Genomic DNA, 20,980 nt, shown 5'->3' with positions numbered 1-20,980 from the left:
TAACCCTTGAGTTTTCAGAGTATTTGACTTTCAGATTTAAGTGCAAAATTCATGTCAAAACTAAGACATAATTATTCCAAAATTGTTGGCCATTTAAAAAAGATTTATTTATTTTTAGGAGGGAGGAGCATATGTGGGTAGGGGGAGGAGCAGAGGGAGAGAGAATCTCAAGCAGTTCCCCACTGAGCATGGAGCCTGATGCCATTATTATAGGCTATAAAAAATGTAGCCTATCCTTTTATCACAAAGCCAATAACTGCATGTGGCTTTCTGCATCTCACTAACACATCTTACTATATATGAATCTCAATAGGTGTGTATATATACACATATGTACATACAAACATATATGACGCAGCAGTGTCAAAGGTATAGCTCATGTCCATGTCCAAATAATGCCCTCTGTGTTCCTCTTTTTTCTTATTTTACTGGAAAATGTTACTGGAGCCTGAGTAATGAATAGGAGCTTAAAGATCATGTTCTGTATTTCCACCTTTTAACCTTACCACCCTTATTTGTGCAGGAAAATGTAATTTTTTGCAATGACTTTCTCTGTTTATGGAATAGGAGTGTATTACTGATAAGATGAGCAAGTCTTAACAGTTAAAATACTTGTGAGACAAACAGATTTTGAACCTTCAAATGGTCATTCCTTTAGTATGTGCTCCATAAAACTGCAGGTTACAGCAGGGAGTATTCTCGACTGACTTAAGTTGGTAAGTCAGAGTTATTTTAGAGAAATGTTCTAGAATACTCAAGCAATGAGATTCAAGATCTGAGTATACTAATACAGATAGTTAAGTATTTGACATCTGATCTCTTTAGCAGACTGTATGCTTACCACACATAGGGTAGTATCAGATGGAAGAAGCTAGTTTCTAAAACAGTGTGGAGTGGATAGTGGATGTTTGCTTCTGATTAGCCTGTGTGTGCGCGTTGGATGAATGAGCAATTGGGAAGTCATGACCATGTGTTTGCTGTCATTTAAACCGCCATTCTAATCTAAATATACATGTGGGTGCCTAAGGAGACTTCTTTCTTTTCAAGAGGATCATTCTTTAACAGCTCTCAACTCCTTGCCGACACACGTGAACTTTGGGGCACTTCTGTTTTCCTGAGGGCTACTCTGTTTTCTTTTAAAAGAGGTGAGGATGATTTCTTTGCTAGCTGTATTTCTGATTTTTAAAGGCCAGCTGTATGTAAAGTTTATTTACTGTGAGCAGTCACTTTATAGGAAAGACGGCTTCTAGGATGTTCTACAAGGTAATGAAAGAGGGGGATAAGCATGAGAGAAATAAAAGACACAGAGCGTTTCTATTTATAGAATAATTCAGGAAAACCTTACTGATTTTAGATCACTAATTTGCATATAGCATGCATTAATCTAATTTAAAAATTAGGTTTATAAAATAGGTATGATTTTCTCATACGTCATCATATAATAGAACCCTCGTGCATTTTTTCCCTCAGAGTGATTTAAGACAGAAAAAAAAAGATACCCTTTTTCCTTGACTTCAAAGAATTTATATATATTTTATCTACCCAGGAATTATTAAAATACTTATTAAGAAAGTTAGAAGTTACATATTAAAGTTTCTTCTGCTCCTCTTGTAATATGATAGACTTCCTTTTATTTTTGTAGAGAAGCTAAGGATTAGGCTTGTAAGGGTTTTACTAATCTGAAATGAGTCTTTTCATTCAGAAAAGAATACTGGTCTTTCATTTTTTTCATAATTATATAGCTTATATTTTGAAGAGCCATATATCCAAATGTTTTTCTTTCTCCATTAACACATTTTTAGATATAAGAGCAAACAGTGTAAAATTTAACTTATTAAAAAAATAATACCCCTTGTCATCTAACTACTAGGGTATTGGATAAAAATTAGTTATCACTTAGTTACACATTAAAATGTTTCCTTAATATCTTTTTGATAATTCTAGACAGACTGTCCTATTTTTAAAAAAAATTACTGCTATGTAAATTCTTACACAAATAGATGTTTTTTAATTTTTAAATTATTTAATAGTTATACTGTATGCCTGATTGGAAGTTGCCTTACAGATTAATATATGTGACAAATGTAAACTAAGGTAAGTAGTAACAAAACTTAAAGAACGAAGAGTTTATTCAGAGTTAGGCAAATTTTATTCGTGGGCAGTAAAGTCTGCCATTTTTTCCTTGAGAAATATGAGAGTTATGTGGTTTTATATGTGGAATATCATAATGCATGCACATTCATTGGCAGAAATAAATTTTCTTGGAACTATATTCCAGGAGGATTTACCATATGGGTCTCTAGATGTCCAAATAGTTAATGTAAGTGGGCAAAGTAATTTCGTGTAAATACTAATCTCATAAATTAAAATTATTCTTCCTAATGGGGTAGAACATACTGTTTTTACCCAGGCATGGAAATATCTAAAGGCTTAGGAAACTTTTTTTGAATAGCATTTCCTTTCTGAATGTTTTCATTCCAGCATAATTTCAGAGAAAACAGAAGCTGATCATAATAAATCCCTTTCATTCCAGGAAGAGTCATATTTAGTAAATTCTATTCTAGAGCAGTAAGTAGAGCTTTAGTGTTGCTTACAGCTAGTTACTCCCTTCTCTGCCCCTCACCCCACCCCATTTCTTCCCCCATTGCTCAGCTCACTCTCAGGGAATTGTGCAATTTGCTCAGTTCATCAGGAAGTTGATGAGAATAATACTAATATTTCTAATTTTCTTTCAAATATTTAGTTTATAAGAAGATACCACTTTCCAGACCAATTTGACTTTCAGGTTTCTAGCAGCCAGCTGGTAAAGAGGATGTGATCTATTACACATTTCACATTGTTATAAGATAAAAAATGATCTCTTAGGAGATGTTTAAGTCAAATGCAATTAAGTGGAAAGACAAGTCAGTCTACTTGCTTTTCAGCACTTGGTCTTTTAAGTTTAGTGGATAGAAAAATAATAAGTAGCCTTTACTATATAGGAAGAAATTTGAATGCCATATTATAAACTAAATGTGCCGAAGTTTTAAAATATAATGTAGATACTTGATGCATGGATATGGTTAAGGTTGTAGAATTGAGCTTTTTGTGAATAGTGACTGTGTGAGTAGGGAATGCTCTCATTTCATGAAGATTTAAAAAACAAGTTTAGGTCTTTAAATCATTCTTGAGATATTGAAATTGAATGAGTTTCTGAGGATCAATTCAGAAACAGTTCCAAACCATCCTCTGAGAATGCTGTAAATCATGTATGCTGTGGCTCTAATTGAACAGCGTGGATCTGAATCCTCATTAACTTGTCTGTAGGGAAGGGAAAATTGTGGAGAGCAAGGAAGTAGACCTTTGCCGGTGTTGTCCTGAGCTGCCATTGTGGAAGGACATCCTTTGAGCTAATTTCAGTCCCATTAAAAAAAAAAAAAAAATCTATTTAGTGATTAGTAACCAGTGGATAAGAGCAGAAAGCCCAAGTGAATAAAGGCCATAAATACTGAAGTCCGTGGGATAACAGCCTGTAAAACTGTCAGAAAGCATTGCTTAAGTGACAAAAGATAGCCCAAAGTAACAAGAAGTGCTAGCTCACTAGGCAATACTCCATATTCTTGGACACGAGAAGTATTTAGTTTTCTCCAAAAATAGAGATTTTCTTGAATCCAGTACCTGCCCCATTTTATTTATTTGTAGTGGCTGGTGTCTCTTTGCTTTTAATTTATGGTTGATTGCATTCACTAGTAGGAATCATGATGCCTGTTAAAGATAGCAGCATTTCCAAAAGTAGAACTATAATTACTGAAACTTCTGTTTAGATCCATCAAGATCTACTTACTTGCTAAGAATGTTTAGCCTAACTAGAGTGAGTGGGTGAGAGAGAGAGAGAGAGAGAGAGAGAGAGAGTGTGTGTGTGTGTGTATTTTTTAAAGGCAGATGGTTAGGAATTAGATGCTGTCAAGTGCTTTTCTCTTGTTTTAAATTAAAGTCTGAACTTCACAATTCTTAAATATTTTCCCCTATCGGAAAAATAAGTAAATAAAACCAGAAGAACGTGAGTCTATATTATAAACTGTTTTGTTATTACTGTACAATATTGAGATCACAAATGACTTAAGTCTTACCAGCCAGTATTCCAGAGGTGTTTTCAGAGTCAGAGAAAATTCAAGATGATGAATCAAGGGTCTTTCTTCGAAACTCCTATTGTTCTATGATGATGGTTTTATGGCATTTGAATTACAATGTTAGCCAGCAAAATGATATGTTTTACAGTTTTACAGTATAACCTTCAAATCCCAGATGTGTGTTTTAGAGCTGTGTCTTCAGTGTACTTAAAGTGCTGTGTGCTTCTTCAAGTTAGGGAATTTTGTCAACTTATGGGTATTTGCTTTTCAGCATCCCGTCTGTGAGAACTAGAGGTGTCATTCACTTGAAGGGAGCAGATGTTAAAGGTTCTTGCCCCTGCCTCCCTAATCCCAAACACCCTTGAAGAAGAGAAACGTCCTATTACCCAAATAGGCATCTTTCTGATGGTGAGAAAAGGCGGTAAAAGGCAGTAAATCTGCCTTCTCATTATGAAGTGCAACAATAGATTGATTTATGTAGAAAAGCAACTGTTGGCCTTATATGTGTGCATGGAAATGTAGGTTCCTTTAGAGCCTTAGAAGCAGTAGCTTTCCTCCTGTTCTTGAGAAGAATTTAATATTACTAATAGGTGATGTGTTGATTCTAAATGCCAAATTTTTTTAAGGGAGTACATTGAAAAGAAAACAACAACAAAAAAATCCACCTCCTCATGTTTTCACATGCACAGTATCTTGAGGAGTGTGTTTTGCTGTTTCAGTTCATTTTCATTCAGATAGAGGGGGATTCTTAAAAATAGTTTTATTTGTATCAACTTTGTGTTAGCACTTAACACTTTAAATAAAAGTGGATATAAGTATAACAGATTTAGATGTGAGGCTGTTTATAAAATTTTTAGTTTTCCTTAAGGTGTAATTTTCAACAAACACTATAAAATTATCAGACCCACTTTAAAGATAATTTCAAAATTCAGGGGTGAGGGAGTTCATGTTAAGCATTTTGTGTTGGGTTTTTAAGATGATCTTTGTGCATTTTAAAATCTTTTAAATAAATCTGTGTTACATCTTATTTAATTAGAAGCTTTGTTAGAGTATTTCTATTTAACTTAATAGTTAAAATTTAAGATCTAAGCCCATTTTGAGCATGAGATATAAAATACAAAAATCTAGGTGGTCTCTAAATAATTTGGTAGGATACTGGCCTTATATATTTAGCACCTAGCACTCCAAAATTTGAAATCTATGTGATATAATTAAGATTTGAGCAGGCAAATTACAGAATTCAAACTGATAATTATCAGTTGATGTTAAAGCTCATTCAGTAAACATGTATCCCTAATGTATGTATATTTCTAAATTGTAGTAATAGCTGTGCTAATGTACTATGTACAAGAAGTACATGCAAATATTTGAAAAACTAAAAGAAAGTATTATTCAAATAAAGGTTCTATTCTTTTACCCCTATGATATGTCTATGTGCCCATGTCTGTGCATACCCATACCCAAGGAGCTTTGGAGTGCTTTGATCTAGAAGAAAAGGATTCAGTATGTTACCTGAAAAATGCACTGCTACTTTATTTATTTTATTTTTTATTTTTTGGCACTGCTACTTCAATTAGGAAGATACAAGGCTTATAAAGACTTATTCCTTGCAACTATCAACAGCCTTTGTGATAAATAATAGACTGCTAAAGAGAAGTGTTGCATTTTGACCTGGTGATGATTGGGTAGTTTCAAATCAATACTTTTTTCTCAGTGGACTATGGGTATTTTGGAAGTCAAAATATGATGAAATTAAAGGTCTTGGCAAATAAAGTCTTGATGCCACTGCTATGATCATAAATCTATGCTTCAGATTTAATGGGGGAAAATTCTCTAAGATGTGCAAAGATTAAAATTAATAAAATTTCTTGACATTTGTGTAAGTCTATAAAGATTCTATAGGTGTCAATCAAATGCTCTTTGGCCATTTTAAAGTAAGCCATTTTTAAAAAAGTGTCTAAAGTTAATGAGAAAATGCAATTAAATGTCTTGTCAAATGATCTCTTCAAGTGCATCTGTGTTTTACTTCATTTCAATTAATTGCTCTTTATGATACCCTGAATTCATTCAACTTAATTTACTTTAATATTTTAAATTTTATAATCCAAAGCTGAGAGCTATAGCCACAGGCAGCATACTTTTAGGACTTTGTTCAACACTGCCTTTATGGGGAGAGAGAATATAATACTTTTACATTATTTTGAGCATCTTATGCTCTGCACAAGTGGGTTATTTCACAAGTAACTGAATAGTTCTGACAACAGTTTCAGAATCTTATTGTTAATTGATGAGCAATGGTGTTTTGATGTTCATTGGTCAGCTTCAATAATTATTATTTATGGGGCACTTCTATGAGGAAACTTGTTTTTTTTTTCCATTCTCTTTTGTGAGGCATAACAGCTCTAAGCCCTCTCACTTGTAATTTTTTTCTTTCTCTACACTAATTCTCAAAGTACACAAAAGGGGGGGGGGAAGACCAGTTAAAAGATACATTTCTGGTATTACAACTCAGTGGTGTAGTTTATGGCCAGTTGTGAAACACAACTTCTATGTACATGGTCTTTGCTCAAGGAATAGCAACATGCTTAGAGGTGGTGCAACTGTAAATGGTCTGTTTCCAGACGATTTCTCATTCCTACAGCTCTTAACAAGTGAGTGATTTTTGGAACACATCTGGCATATATACCATCTTGCAACAACTGGATTTTTTTTTTTTTTTTAAAGATCATATGTTCTGGCCACAATAGTCAGTAGCAGCCTTCGAAGTACAACTGGTGATGAGAGATAAAAGACTTGGGGCTCTTGTGTTTAAAAGAGAGGAAGCTAAAAGAAAATTATAGCCATCCCTAAGTGTGGAAAAGGGTTTCATGGGAAGATTTATAGACCCTTGTTCCCCAAGGCCATTTCGTTTCCTAATGGGATTCTGTGTTCTCAGACAGGGGTGATGGGCACAAATGATGACAGTGTTTAATAATAACAGCAAAGATGACAATAATAAGGAAGGAAGCAAATGCAGTTGCTAAAAGCAGAACCATCACAATGTAAAGCCAATTATCTTGGCATCAAGGATGATTTTGTCTGTAAATTGAATGTAACAAAAAAAAAAGGACCTTTCCTGGTTTGCTAACAGTGGAGAGAATTCTTAAGATCTTGCTCTCTTACCAGCAAATGATGGGCATGACGATAGCTTTTGTTAATATAAGGGCCCAGCAGGCTAAATATACTTATAATTTAACATCAAGTTCATTTAACTTGTCATAACACCTACAAATGGAGAGGGTTTGCCAAAGAGAGATGGGGAGTCTTCCCTGTGGTCATAGACTTGAGTAACTGTCCAACAATAACTTAATTGTCCAGCAAGTTATAGCTTCCTATTCCAGGGTCCTTTCTCCAATTTCACCTTGTTTTCAAAGAAAGACCTGTTGGCAGATTATTTAATGCTAAATATATTTTTTTCACTTGGAAGTTATGTATAGATTGTAAGATGAGTTAAGTAACAAGACTAGATCACTTTAAAAGGCAAATAAAAAGAAATAATTGCAGTGTATTGCCTGATGTCAGTCTTCTTGAACAGTACCAATGTCAAGAGGATCAGGGCCATTCTAGGAGAAAACTCCTTGCTTTTTAAAACAAAACTTGTAAAACTAGTGAGATGAGTAGCCAGGATCTGTTGTAGTATTGATTGGACAAATGTTAGAAGCAATTGACACAGACACATTCAGATCTAGGGATAAAGTGTTTTATCACCGGTTTGCTTTGGGAGCCAAATGCAAGATGTCCCTTAGAGGGATATTCAGTGAAGCTTTCACAGTGACATAGAAAACTCTGTTCACTGACTGGTGTTGTGAAAGGATGTTAGTGTGTTCAGAATACTGCTTTAAATTAATTCCATTTGTTCGAGGTTAATAGGTGTAGAAAGAGAACTGGATTAGAAATCCAAAAACTTGGTGCTAATTTACCTAAATACTACCTAATTGCCACTTAATTGTGCTTTTAGTTTCATCATCAATAAAATGGAGATTAAAAATATGTCCTTTTGTCTTAGCTTGGGCTACCATAACAAAATACTAGAGAGTAGGGAGGCTTAAACAACGGGGATTTATTTCCTACCATTCTGGAGGCTGGGAAGCAAAGATCAAGGCTCTGCCTGATTTGGTTCACCTATGAGGGTTCTTTTCTTGACTTGGATCTGGCTGTTTTGTCACTGTCTTCACATACTGGGTAGGGAGTGAAGCAGGGAGCAAGATCTCTGGTGTCTCTTCTAAATATGGACACTAATCCCATTATGAAAGCCCCATCCTCAAGACCACATCTAAACCTAATCGTCTCCCAAAAGCCTCATCTCCAAGTACCATCACTTGGGAGTTTAGGACTTTAACATATGAATTTTGGCGGGACATATTCAGTCCGTAGCACTTGCCTTTCTCATGGTAGAACAATTGAAATAATATGATAAGGCTACACAAAGATATATTAAGAAGTTAGAGTTATTGACTGATGTTTTCCAATTGGATTTTCATATATCTTTCCATTTAATAAAGTTTCGTTCTTGGAGACCTGGATGGCTCAGGCAATTATGCATCTGCCTTTCAGCTGAGGTCATGATCACGGGGTTTCTTTCTGATCAAGCCCTGTGTCTGGCTCCCTACTCAGCACCTCCCTCTCCCTCTCCCCCTGGCTCATTCTCTCTCCCTCTCTCTCTCATTCTGTCAGATAAATAAACAAAATATTTTTTAAAAAATGAAGTTATGTTCTTTTAGCATGTTTATTTTGAAGCAGTTATTAGTGCAAAGCTAAATGAGAATAAAAGTTCTCATTTCTAGCCTTTTAGCAATTCACTCTTGCTTCATTCTTGTTAGATTAACTTAATATAAGTGTTATTTCACAACTTTTCAATACTTAGTTCTTTGCTTACCTGTGAACTTACATTTTAATGAAACAGCTATCTTAGCTGCTAATGGGAATTGGTAAGAGAACACATTCATGGGATGAGCATTTTCCACACTTGTTTAAAATGGATGTAATTTTTCTTAAAAAATGTATTAAATGTGTATTGAAAAGTTGAATTGGATTATCTTCAATTTCTTATAGAAGAGAGGCTAAATGAGGTAGTTTTTTGTTCAGTTTTATCAAGCTATAGTTGAAGTATATCATGGTATTAGCATAAAGTGTGTAGCATGATTCGATACATGTGTGCATTGTGAAATGACTGCCACCCTAAGTTCAGTCCATGTCCATCATAAATGAGAGTCTTTTATTTTTCTATTTTTTCTTGTAAATTTATTTTTTATTGGTGTTCAATTTGCCAACATATAGAATAACATCAAGTGCCCTGCTCAGTGCCCGTCACCCAGTCACCTCCACCCCCTGCCCACCTCCCCTTCCCCCCACCCCTAGTTCATTTCCCAGAGTTAGGAGTCTCTCATGTTCTGTATGAGACAGTCTTTTAAATGATACTATAATGCTAAGGAAAAAAAGTGTCAGATGATTATTAGTTTTTGGTGAAGGAAGCACTAAAACTGAAAAGAAACCAGTAGTTCAGTCATGAACATTGAGTAGAGACGTAAATAGTGTATTACATTTGTGTTTTCTTTGATTAGTACTCACCCTTGACATAGTCTTTCTGGATATTTGTGCAGAAAAAAAAAAAGAATTGTTATTGCAGTCTATGTGTTTTCTCTTTCTAAACAAGGTAGAAATTTTGTGAAAAAAAATGTAGCAACGTATCTAAAATAATTTAACTACTTGTACTGTATTCTCTCCCTTTCCCCCCCACCCAACGGGGAAAAAAAAATTATGTTATTCTTTTCCTTTCCCTCTATTTTGATTGTTTTAAAGATCAGGTTGAAATTCTTTTTTTTTATTATTATTTTGAAGATTTTATTTATTCATGAGAGAAAGCTGCAGAGACATAGATGGAGGGAGAAGCAGGCTCCCTGAGGGCAGCCTGATGCAGGACTTGATCCCAGGACCCCAGGATCACGCTCTGAGCCAGATGCTGACATTCAATCACTGAGCCATCCAGGTGCCCCAGGTTGAAATTCTGTTCATAAATATGTTGCCTGTGAGAAAAGATGGAACTTCTTTCTTCTGATTACCTAAGGAATAAGCTTGCTCCCAGTGAGAAACAATGCCAGATTTTACAGGGCCTCTTGTGTGACCTGCCTTGACAGGTGTTCTCTTTTGAAGCACTTAACTTGTACGAGTTGTAAACATGTGGTTTTTCTTACTTGTCTTGGACAAAAATAATCCTCCATAGAAAATCCATTACAGAATGGTTTTGCATAGCCATTTAATGCTGAAGATTCCATGGCAAATCTTGGTAGGCCCATTGTTTTGGTAGTAAAGATATATCTTGTTTTAGGCAAAAGAGGAGTATGTGGTCTCTTGTAAGTAATAGTAGCAACCAAATGTTGATTAGCTACCAGTGTAAGAATAGTGGGCTAGGAGTTTTTAGTCAGGTTTTTATTAGATATTGGGAAAAGGCTTGAGCAGGCAAGGTGAGAGGTTTCTAAATTTAACACTCAATGAATGTTTGATATGATAATAATTGTCATAGAATTTTAAAATTTAAATTCAATTGATATATTGTGCATTATTAGTTTCAGAGGTAGAGTTTAGTGATTCATCAATTGCATATAACAGTGCTCATTACATCAAGTGCTCTCCTTAATATCCATCACCCAGTTACCCCATTCCCCTCACACCCCTCCCCTCCAGCAGACCTTGTTTGTTTTCTAGAGTTAAGAGTCTTATGGTTTGTCTCCCAAATTTGAGGTTCTTAAGCCTAGACTTTTGTCACTGTGGAACCCATCATTTAAAGAAACTTAATGTCTAGTGTTTGATTACTCAGTCAGCAAAACATGTGCCTTCCAGTATCAATATGAAAAAGCCAAAAATGTTTTCTTAGTGGTGAGAAATTTGATATTTCAGAAACAATATCAAGTTAGTAATGGGAAAAATCAGGACCTCATTGGAGTTCCTTGTACTTAGGTTTTAGCACATACATACATAAGTTGGAAAGAGGATACAATAATCTTTTCATTCCTTGAGAGTCTTAATCCGGTTCTGTGTATGGTAAATATTTTTTAAAAAGCAATCTTTTCTAGGTTATAAGATCATCCTTGATTTGCATTTTTGGAGAGTAAATCTGATTTTATTGTCATATAAAATACAGACTTAAAGTGAGTAAATCTGTTTTGTTGGATTTGATAAGATGTAAGATGGTGTCAGCTTCATCTAGCAGCAGAATGGGTTTTTGACAGTTAACATTTAGTTGAATTCTGTCCTGGTCTGTCTAGGTTAAGTTGAAGGTCCATCTACTATGACATGATTTTATATATGCTTAGATGTTTTTATTGAGCCATAACTGTGTTCTTTCAGATTGTTTTCTCACAAAATACTTTGATGAGTATGCAGGGATGCTACTTCTGGATACATCACTAAGTTTCTAGCTTTTCTCATGTTGCTTTTTTTCTTTAAATTTAAGAGTCTTTCCAAAATATGCATTTGCATTTAGAAGAAATGATTAACATAGTATCAGTGGTGTTGTACTTGGAATTTTCATTAATATTTGCTTGAGCTTTTACAATATAAATATGCCTGGACCTTCACACCAAACCTATTTAATCAGAATTCCCTTATATATAGAAACCCCCCAAGTGATTCGGATGAATATCCATGGCTATGAATCTCTGGATCCTTGGTCAGTGTCTTAAAAGTCTGGTTGGTCCCCAGAACAGCAGCAGCAGCATCACCTGGAAACTCTTTATGGAATCCAGGTTCTCATCCCTACCCCAGAATTATTGACTCAGAAATCTGGAGTGGGACCCAGCTGTCTGTGTCTTAACAAGTCCTTCAGGTAATTGTAATGCCCATGAAAGTGTGAGACTCCATATCTGATCATCCCAAGGAGTCTCCTTAGCTCCAAAACCACAAATCCTCATCCAAAAGCTTCTAAGATACTGGATTTGCTACCCATCATTCAACATTTTGTCCTTCTCCAATCACCTCTTTTGCTTTCAACTTTCTATTTTAATATTTTCAGTGAATTAATGTGTTTATTAAAAACCTTAAACGTTTTGTGGGTCAGGCATGGCATTAATGATAAACATAGAATGAAAGCCTTTTTCTCCTATTGTGTTATGTTCTCTACTCTTCGTCAATTTTCTGTTGGTTGGTAACTGTTGATTTATTAACCTTGTTTGTGGTTAAGAAGCTAAAAGAAGGCTGCCTGCAGGTTTGGGTCTGGCACTGGCATGATGCTTGAGACCGATGGATCAAGTTTAGCATGGGGTGGTTCTAGAGATGGCCACCATCCCCTCTTGGTTTCCTAATTAGTGTCACTCTAAGCAAATAGCTCTGGCAAACGGCTCCTTTAAGTCCAGTGCAACATGACTGGTCCAGCAGGAGGGGGAATTAGAGCTCTTTCCACTCACTGTAAGGAAACCTCTTTTTTGGCTCCCAAATGGTTTCCAGAGCTATCAAAATAATACCGTTTGCAGACACTTTTCATGGCTGAAAAGAGCAACTTGGAAAGGAAAAGGAGTACTCCACGGCCCCCGGGAGAAATGTTTTGCAGCTGGGCATTGCACATAACTGCTAACTGAATGCCCTTGCAGTGCGTAGCTCACCTTTGTGGCTCAACAGTGGAAGAGCCACTCAACGGAAATGAAGAGTCCCTCACACAGGCATGTGTGCTTGTAAACCAGCTCCTCTTGGTGGGCCACAGACAGCAACATGTTGGACATTGAACTGCAAATCTCAAGCAAATCTTGCAGTAGTGAAGGGTTGGAGGCCGCCTGCTGCTCATTAGAGATCCTGTCTGGCTCCTTTCCTGCGGAATGAGTAGTAGATTGCTGACACCTGTTTTCCCATCCAGCCTGAGGATGTGAAGTGTGCATCAGGAATGCCTGAAAGTGCTTCCTTGTGTCCAAGTCTGGGTCTTAGTGTTGCTTGGAGAGAAGGGGGTTGCCATTTAGGGCCGGGGAGGGGGGATGAGTAAAAATCAGTGGTGAGAAAACTGTATTATCAACTGAGCTGAGGCTCTCCCTCCTCGTTTAGTGGCTTCTGCTGGAGCTCTTTTGTCTTCCACACAGCCCTGATACCTCCGTCACCCAATGAGTGAAGTCAAAAGAAGAAAGAGATGTCTGTACGGGAAAAGACCTTATCTGATACTCAAATAACATGAATAGATAGTTGAGACTGTGAGCACATGAGAAATGGGATAAAAATAGTCCACCCAAATTTACCAACATTATTGAGTTATTTTAAATTGGACCTAAGTATGTAAAATTCAAATGTGTTGAGGGTCTGATCAGTTTCTTTGCACAGTTCTGTCCAGGTATTTGTTCTTCCCACTTTGACCCACTGTAAAGTCTCATAAAAACTGGCAGATGGTAGAACAAAGCACCTAATGCTCTGCCTTCAGTCACAGATAGAGAGTGCATGCTGTATGCAGTGTGTTAAGGTGAGTATGAGGGGATAACCAACACAAGAGAGACCCCCACACCCTTTTCTTTGCAAGTCCCTGCAGTCTCCTGGAGAGGAGACACATCAGAGGCAGCATAACACTATAGCATATCAGATGAGCAAACAGATGATGAGATACACATTTTCAGTGGGTTCAGAGCAGGAAGACAACTGTGAGTTGGACAGGTCAGGGAGGATGTGGTATTTGTCCTGGGTATTAGAGGATGAGGAGAATTCAGGGTGAGAGAGTGGGGCATGTATATGATGCTTTTTCCCTGCATCCACAGGCTGGAATTAGAGGGTGGGGTGTGTGTGTGTGTGTGTGTGTGTGTGTGTGTGTGTGTGTGTGTAAGTATTGGCAACATTTCCCACTGACTCAATTGTGGGACTTGGCCAGATCTCCTTATGAACATTATCTCCATTTGTGAACTATGGATGAATGAGGTTAGGGTTGGGTCATGGCCTTGGACCAGAGTGAAATTAACTGGCTCATAATGTGATTGAACTAATGACCTTGGCCTCATTACCACTATGTTCTAACCAGTTGAGTCAATCAAACATTGCAGAAAGGGTAATCAAGGTAATCTTTTAGAGATTTAGATAGCAGTAAACACAGGAGTAAAATCAAAGCCAGGTTCTTCCCTCATGTAATGCCCAGGTGTTTGTCTCATCATCCTTGAGTTTATATACTTGTTCCCACGTCTGGTAAAAACATGGTAGACAAAACAAAAAGGACACCATGATTCTCCTGTGTCACTGGTTTTGGCATAATACAATGTGTAATCATTTTTCTTGCATGGTGTTGGAATATTTTTGCACAGCAAAATATTTTTGAGCAATAATGTTAATTTTAGATGTGGAGCATCCTATAAATTTATTGATGATGGCTTTCTTTTCTTCTTTAAAGTCTGAACAACCTAGTCCTGCCAGCTCCAGCTCCAGCTCCAGCTCCAGCTTCACACCGTCCCAGACCAGGCAACAAGGTATCAATATCTCCCAGGCAAACTATGAGGCATTTTTCTCATAAAACGTCTTAATGAGCTGATTTATGGCCTATTTTCTACTGTTTTATTATTTGAATGATAACTTGGCTTTTATGCAGTTGTATTTATTTCCCCGAGGAATGCACTTGAGTATTGTTCTGATGTATGAGACCGGCCTCTAGAAATTCCCCTTTTTCCAGTCCCTGCCATCAGAGTCCCATTTTACAAAAGGATTATAGACACAGCCTATTCCAGGGAGCTCCCTAAGGAAATACAATAGCAAAAGCTGGAGTTGAGAGGCTCTGACAGAGAAATAGATTTTTACTCTCTCTCCTGGATGTCTTTCATTTTATTTATTTTTTCCTACAGATTAATAGACCTGTTTTCTTTGGCAAGTGATAGTTTGCTGTCTTTACAATATATTTTCCCTCTACTTGAACTTAAAGAAATTTAAATATAAAGAAACCTAATAAAGAAATTTAAACCAGAACATTAAGTATGTATTTTATACTTTTGGTGTGTGGAAATTTTCAAATAAGAGCTCCCTCCCTTTTTTTTTAATATGAAAAGTGAGATAATATGAAGGAATAATTTGTTTTTGAGCATCATTTTGCATATTACCTCATTCATCGATCATACTCAATTTCTGATGGCTTTGTATGTTTTGAAAAGGATTAAATTGTTGTATGTATTTGGGCTAAGGCTAAGCTTCCAGGAAAAAATAAAAGACACTAATCATTTTGGCTATTCAGATTTTTTGTTATACTGACATCCAAAGATATAAGCCCACTACAAAAGCAGGAATTAGTGGAGTGTGAGATTGCAGAGAATCAATACTTATTTTAGAACCAATTTAGAGGTAGCTCGGATATTCATGTCCTAGATTAGACTTTAGGAATTGCCTAATCCAGAATAAAAGTACCTCCTCTCTCACTTTCTTGATTGCCTGCACAATCTCTTCTTTAACATTAAAAAGAGTGATCTTGTTTTCATCATGTTTAGAGCACTCAAGTGAAAATAAGCCACAGACACACTGAATTTTTGGATTCTTTTTGTTTTCCAGTTATGTCCTATTCTAGAATAAAACTAATTATGACTTGATTTTTTTCTCTCCTATCTAATACTGGATACCCTCTTGAATTTTCTGGGCACCTGATTTATTACAGGGTTTTATTTATGTAAATATATGCTGGTATTTTGCCAGGAATTTCTTAAAAAGTAAAATAAAAATTGGTTGCATAAAATTGTTGCTTGAACAAGATCTTGTGTCCAGGATCAATATGAAGATCAGAGATAGTACATTACACCATGGAATTGAAATACTTTATAATCTGAACTTGACTGAAATGCTTGCTTGACCTGAAATTGACCTTGAAATAAAAGGAACAGCTAAACCTTAATAGATCAAAAACTACCACACAAAGGCTGCATTGCCAAGAACAAGTTACAACCACGGTGATTTATTTGCCTCAACTTTTCAATACATGGATTAACCTAACAAAACATTCAATTTACTAATAGATCTTTCTGTTCCTCTTTAGATGTAATTTTTCTTAGGGAAGAAAAAATACATAGAAAAACATTCCTAGGAAAGAGAGATTTTCCAATAAACATCCTGGGGCATCTGTTGTGAAAACAACAATGTTTCAGTTAGATGTTATATTTTAGAAACTACCAAATTTATTTTATCACTTGCATAAATATATGTAATGATGGGGTTTTGTTGTTGGTTTTTTGGCCAATGTTCAGTGCCGGTGAGCTGTCCACTATGTCTGCTATGACTAAGTGTGTATGAAATAGTTTGATTTGTGGTTCACCATCATTCCTCAGGTCCTTTAAGGTCTATAATGAAAGATCTGCATTCTGATGACAATGAGGAGGAATCAGATGAGGCAGAGGATAATGACAATGACTCCGAAATGGAAAGACCTGTAAATAGAGGAGGCAGCCGAAGCCGCAGGTGAGTGCCTTGGTGGGAACACAGCTCCCTGGGATGAAATCCTGCCTTTTCCCCAGACTTACTGGTAGAACCATGGCCAAAGTATGCAACACCAGAAACAGTGGTGGGAAATGGTCACAGTCATTTGAGTTGGGTCACCTTGGCATGTTTATCTCCACCTCTGCAGAGAACTGTGTGTCCCTTTTTTCAGAAAGCAAAAGGTTTTGCTTCTAAAAATTCTATAGGGAAAACATCCTGTTAGTAGTCCTTGTTCTTGAAAGGCTCTGCCAACGTGGGAAGGACTGGCTGCTGAAATGAACTCTGTTTTCATTTTTTAAGAGTTTGTGTCGATCCATGGCTATCGCCTCAGAATTTAAGGAGACATGTTTGCTGTTTGTAGTTAGAAATACATAATTGGCTTCAGTGAATTATGTGTGTGACCTAATTAAAACTAGGATCACCTGTGTGTGTTTTCCAGCAAATAAATTCCTTTTAAGTGTGCTGACAATTAGGTTCCTTAAGTAGCTTTAATGCTGTGAGGCATAATTCCACATTATAAGATGGTAATTCATGTCACTTATAATTAATAGTCAACTTGAAATTGCCTTGAGGGTTTTATTTCTTTATCATGAGGAAAACAAATAGGCATGCTTACTTTAATGGGTTTGAGTAGAAAAAATATGAATCTACTTGAACTTAAAATCCAATTACATTTATAATACCTCACATTAAATCTTTTCCCTTTATCCATTACTGTGTGGAAGGCCCTAAAATTCCTTAGAAGGATACTATCTTAATCCCAACTGGACAGATCGTATGGTTTCTAATCAGTAATTCCTTGGTGTCCTTTGAGAAGGGCTCCTCTGAGTACGTATGCCCCATCACATCCCTCACTGATTCTTCCATGTGGCTATACTCAGTAGTCACACCCAATACCTCTTTCTCCACCTTGTCTTCCAAACTCACCTATCTCTATTTTTTCCTTGAATAGGAGAAAATAAGGAGCCTTATAGCTTTGGTGTTATAACATTTCCCCTTAGAACTCTTTAATCTGACAAGAAGGAAACTAACTGGTAGGGCAGAAGGATCTAAAAATGGACCAGAACATGGCAGTGAGCATATTTATAACAACCAAAATCCTCACTGCTGGTGGGCTCTCAAACTTACCTGATGAAAAATGCATTTAGCCAAATTACAGTTAGAGTTATTTCGAAAATCTAGATATTCCATGATTGGCTATTGCCCACCCACTCGCCGTCCCATCCGAGTGGGGCAGGTCAGATCCTACAGGCTTGTGAGTTATCTGATGTGATACACACGATGTCGGAGACTTGCTTCTTTCCCCCTGCCTGACATGTGCTGTTAGCACAGCAGCGCCAGTGTAACATTTGGTCTTCCTTGCACTTGTGAAGTCTCAACTGTTTAATCAGTTTAAATACTCAACCTTCCACTTCAGTCAAGAAGCATTTTAAAGCAGCGCTTCATCAGAACACTTCATTAATGTAATTTAGTTAAGAAAAACAAGTTCCATCAGTTTTTGCTAAAAGGATGTCCCAGTGTATCCTTTTCATTTCCTATCTTGTATCTTGTCTATCTGAATATATTATAGAGCTGGAATGTGATTGCCTATTCAGAGCAAAAAAAAAAAAAAAAAACTATCCTGATTTCTAAAGCATTTTCTGTTTCTGAAAAGAATATTTTATTAGGTGACTGTGTAGCTAAAGAGAGAGAGCAAACACTGAAGGACATTTCAGAAGAGGGGTATACATTCAGTGGAGTAGAATAAAGAAATATCTCCTACCCTGGCTAAAAGAAAATTCTATTTTGTTCTGAAAAGAAAAGAAAAAAAGGGGAGGGGTTATATTTTTATGTTGTCTTTGGTTGTTGAAAGATATTCTGTTTCTCTAAAGCAGTTATCCCAAACACACTGTCTCTTCATGTTGCTGAAGTATATTTCCAATGAATTCTTGTAGCAGCAACAATTAAGTCAAAACTAGGGACAGCCTTAAGTCATTACACAGTAGAAATAATTGTTGTCGGTCTGTCCAGCACGTTGGGCTTCACACAGCCCATCTTCAGACATCACCCTGGGCTGGCAGCCATGCAGCGCTGTTTGTATTCTCAACAGTTGCTTCTACTCCCGCAGCCTGTATTCTGGCCATTTTGGTAGAATGTTCACCTATAGCAGAGAGGCAGGGGGAACAAAAACTAGAAGGTAGTAACCTAAAAATGGTCTAATTTTGCTGACCTTCGGCTGGCTTTGTGATAGTAGGTAGGTGAAGTTGGAGCAGGGATATAAAAGAATAAATGAGGCCAGTACAATAAAGTTGCTGTGCACCAGCTGTGGGTTACATTGCCTGAGTTTGAATCCCAGAACCATTCCTTTTACCTCTTGACCACAGGTGAGTGATCCAATCTAAGTCTGTTTCCTCATCTGTTGAAATAAGGGTCATTAAATGAGAAATAGCAGGTAAAACACTTAACACAGTTCCATACAGAGTAAGCACTGGGATGTGTTAGCAGTTGCATGAGGTGAAACAAGTTTTCAGTGGTTAGTGTTTGGATTCCTTTCTGTCTGCGCCTAGTTCCATAGATAATTCAAGAACTATCTGTACCTATGCATGTAACTTCTGTTTCTTTGCAGAGTTAGCTTAAGTGACGGTAGCGACAGTGAAAGCAGTTCAGCTTCTTCGCCCCTACATCACGAACCCCCACCACCTTTATTAAAAACCAACAACAACCAGGTAAATTGTTGGGTTTGCACTCTTCGAGACTCTGCAAAACTAAGTGTGATCATTTTTACAAAACATAAAACTTTTCATCCCTTAATTCTAAACTAAGTCTCTCTCAATATCAAATACGTGGGAATCGACAACCTTCAGAATAAACATGTAGTTGGGGTGAAAGAACTTCTGTTGTCATGAAAAGTATGTTTCATTGGATGGGTTAACACAGAAAGTGTTGCTCATTTGCCCCTGATTTCTGTGGGTTTTTTTCCCCCTCCAGCAGTTAAGTAGGCTAATTTAATGATTTAGAAAGAATATAATCTTTGGAGCTAGTTTACAGCCTGATTCTTTGTTTTTAAAAAAAAAAAAATTTATTTATTTGAGAGAGAGAGAGAGAGAGACCGTGCACGCATGAGCAGGGAGGAAGGAGCAGAGGGAGAAGCAGACTCTCCTCTGAGTGGAGAGCCCAATGTGAGTGAGACTCGATCCCAAGACCCTGGAATCATGACCTGTGCCAAAGGCATCTGCCTTTGTTTAACTGACTGAGCCACCCAGGTGCTCAGCCTGGTTCTTTGTTTTACTAATTTACAGTAATGTACTGGTGGGAAATGAACTTTTAACTTTTGATTCTGTTTCCTCATCCATAAATGGAAATATTAATACCTGCCCTGCCAGTTCTCTGAATGATGACAAATACCATATTTGTAAAGAGCATGTGGCCATGCTTATTATTGTAGGTGCTCTGCCTCTGTGTGGTCATCCAAGGAAAGAGGGTCATCATTTGGAATTGTAAGGAATAGTTTATAAAATGCGAATAATGGTCATTATCATTATTATAAATCAAGCAGAAAGAAGCCTTATTAATTTAATAGTCCATTCAGAATGTAGTTTTTGGATAAGGTCTAGGCAAAACTTTGGAGGCTTTGATGAAGAGCTTTTCTTAAACAAATGATTAAGACTGGGATATTTTAAATACTAAAATAATTTCAAGTATCATGAATATTATAAAAACCTCATAGTGCATTGAGTTGATACACTCATTTATATAAGCTATTCTTATCTCTTTGTTTAGGCAGGTTCCCTGTGACTTCTAGAATAATTGCTTAATCCAAGTTACCTTATGAATATTATGAACTTAAAAGAACTGCACTTTTCTGAAATTATTCTCTTTCACAGATGTCCTACAATTTTAAACAGCCTTGTCCTTGAATTTGTTATCTTTGCTTTACTGAGAAAATATGATTTTTTATAGCAGAAGATTTTTTTTCTTTTAAAATTTTGTATAAATCATAAGATCTCTTAAAATTTAGAGTACCTCATTTAGAATACCTCATTTATAAAGTTTATCCACAACTTAAGTTTATTCCTATTCCTTCATTGTAGAATAGGAATAATATCAGTGTTCTCTACCTCACCACTTTTATTCAACTGCAGTTTCTTTGTGGCCTACATGTGAATGCAAGCCCAGCCTCATCATCTGTTACAGACTGGCTGTTCGAGGAGTTAGTACATTCTTACTCCTGACCCTACTTCCCTGCACACCATGCATTCCCCAGCTCCAGTGCCAGCCATGCCCTTGGCCCTGGGCCGGCCAACTCTCCCCTCTGGCATGACAGCCTACCACCACACATCAAGCACTTCTGGGGCAGGTAAAGACTAAGGGCAGAACCACATCATCACCAATCAGTTGGGAAGAGACTTGGGCTGGCTAACTAGATAACTTGAGTTTCTTTTGTAAATCTGTGCTTCAGT

At 36.7% G+C, this 20,980-nt stretch overlaps 1 protein-coding gene across 3 annotated transcripts in view; it reads left to right on the top strand.

Annotated features, from left to right (window-relative positions):
- MLLT3 (MLLT3 super elongation complex subunit) overlaps positions 1 to 20,980 on the top strand; it is a 279,551-nt gene that overhangs the window by 242,088 nt on the left and 16,483 nt on the right. For all 3 annotated transcript variants that reach the window (XM_025432120.3, XM_025432121.3, XM_025432122.3), the window contains exons 6-8: positions 14,488 to 14,563; positions 16,394 to 16,523; positions 19,147 to 19,246. In XM_025432120.3, the coding sequence (XP_025287905.3) occupies positions 14,488 to 14,563; positions 16,394 to 16,523; positions 19,147 to 19,246 (306 nt within the window). The remainder of the gene's footprint in view (positions 1 to 14,487; positions 14,564 to 16,393; positions 16,524 to 19,146; positions 19,247 to 20,980) is intronic.

Source organism: Canis lupus, chromosome 11 (assembly GCF_003254725.2).
Source record: "Canis lupus dingo isolate Sandy chromosome 11, ASM325472v2, whole genome shotgun sequence".
Classification (NCBI taxonomy): Eukaryota; Metazoa; Chordata; class Mammalia; order Carnivora; family Canidae; genus Canis; species Canis lupus.
The sequence above is the reverse complement of the archived record's forward strand: the minus strand, read 5'-3'. Positions and strand labels throughout refer to the sequence as shown.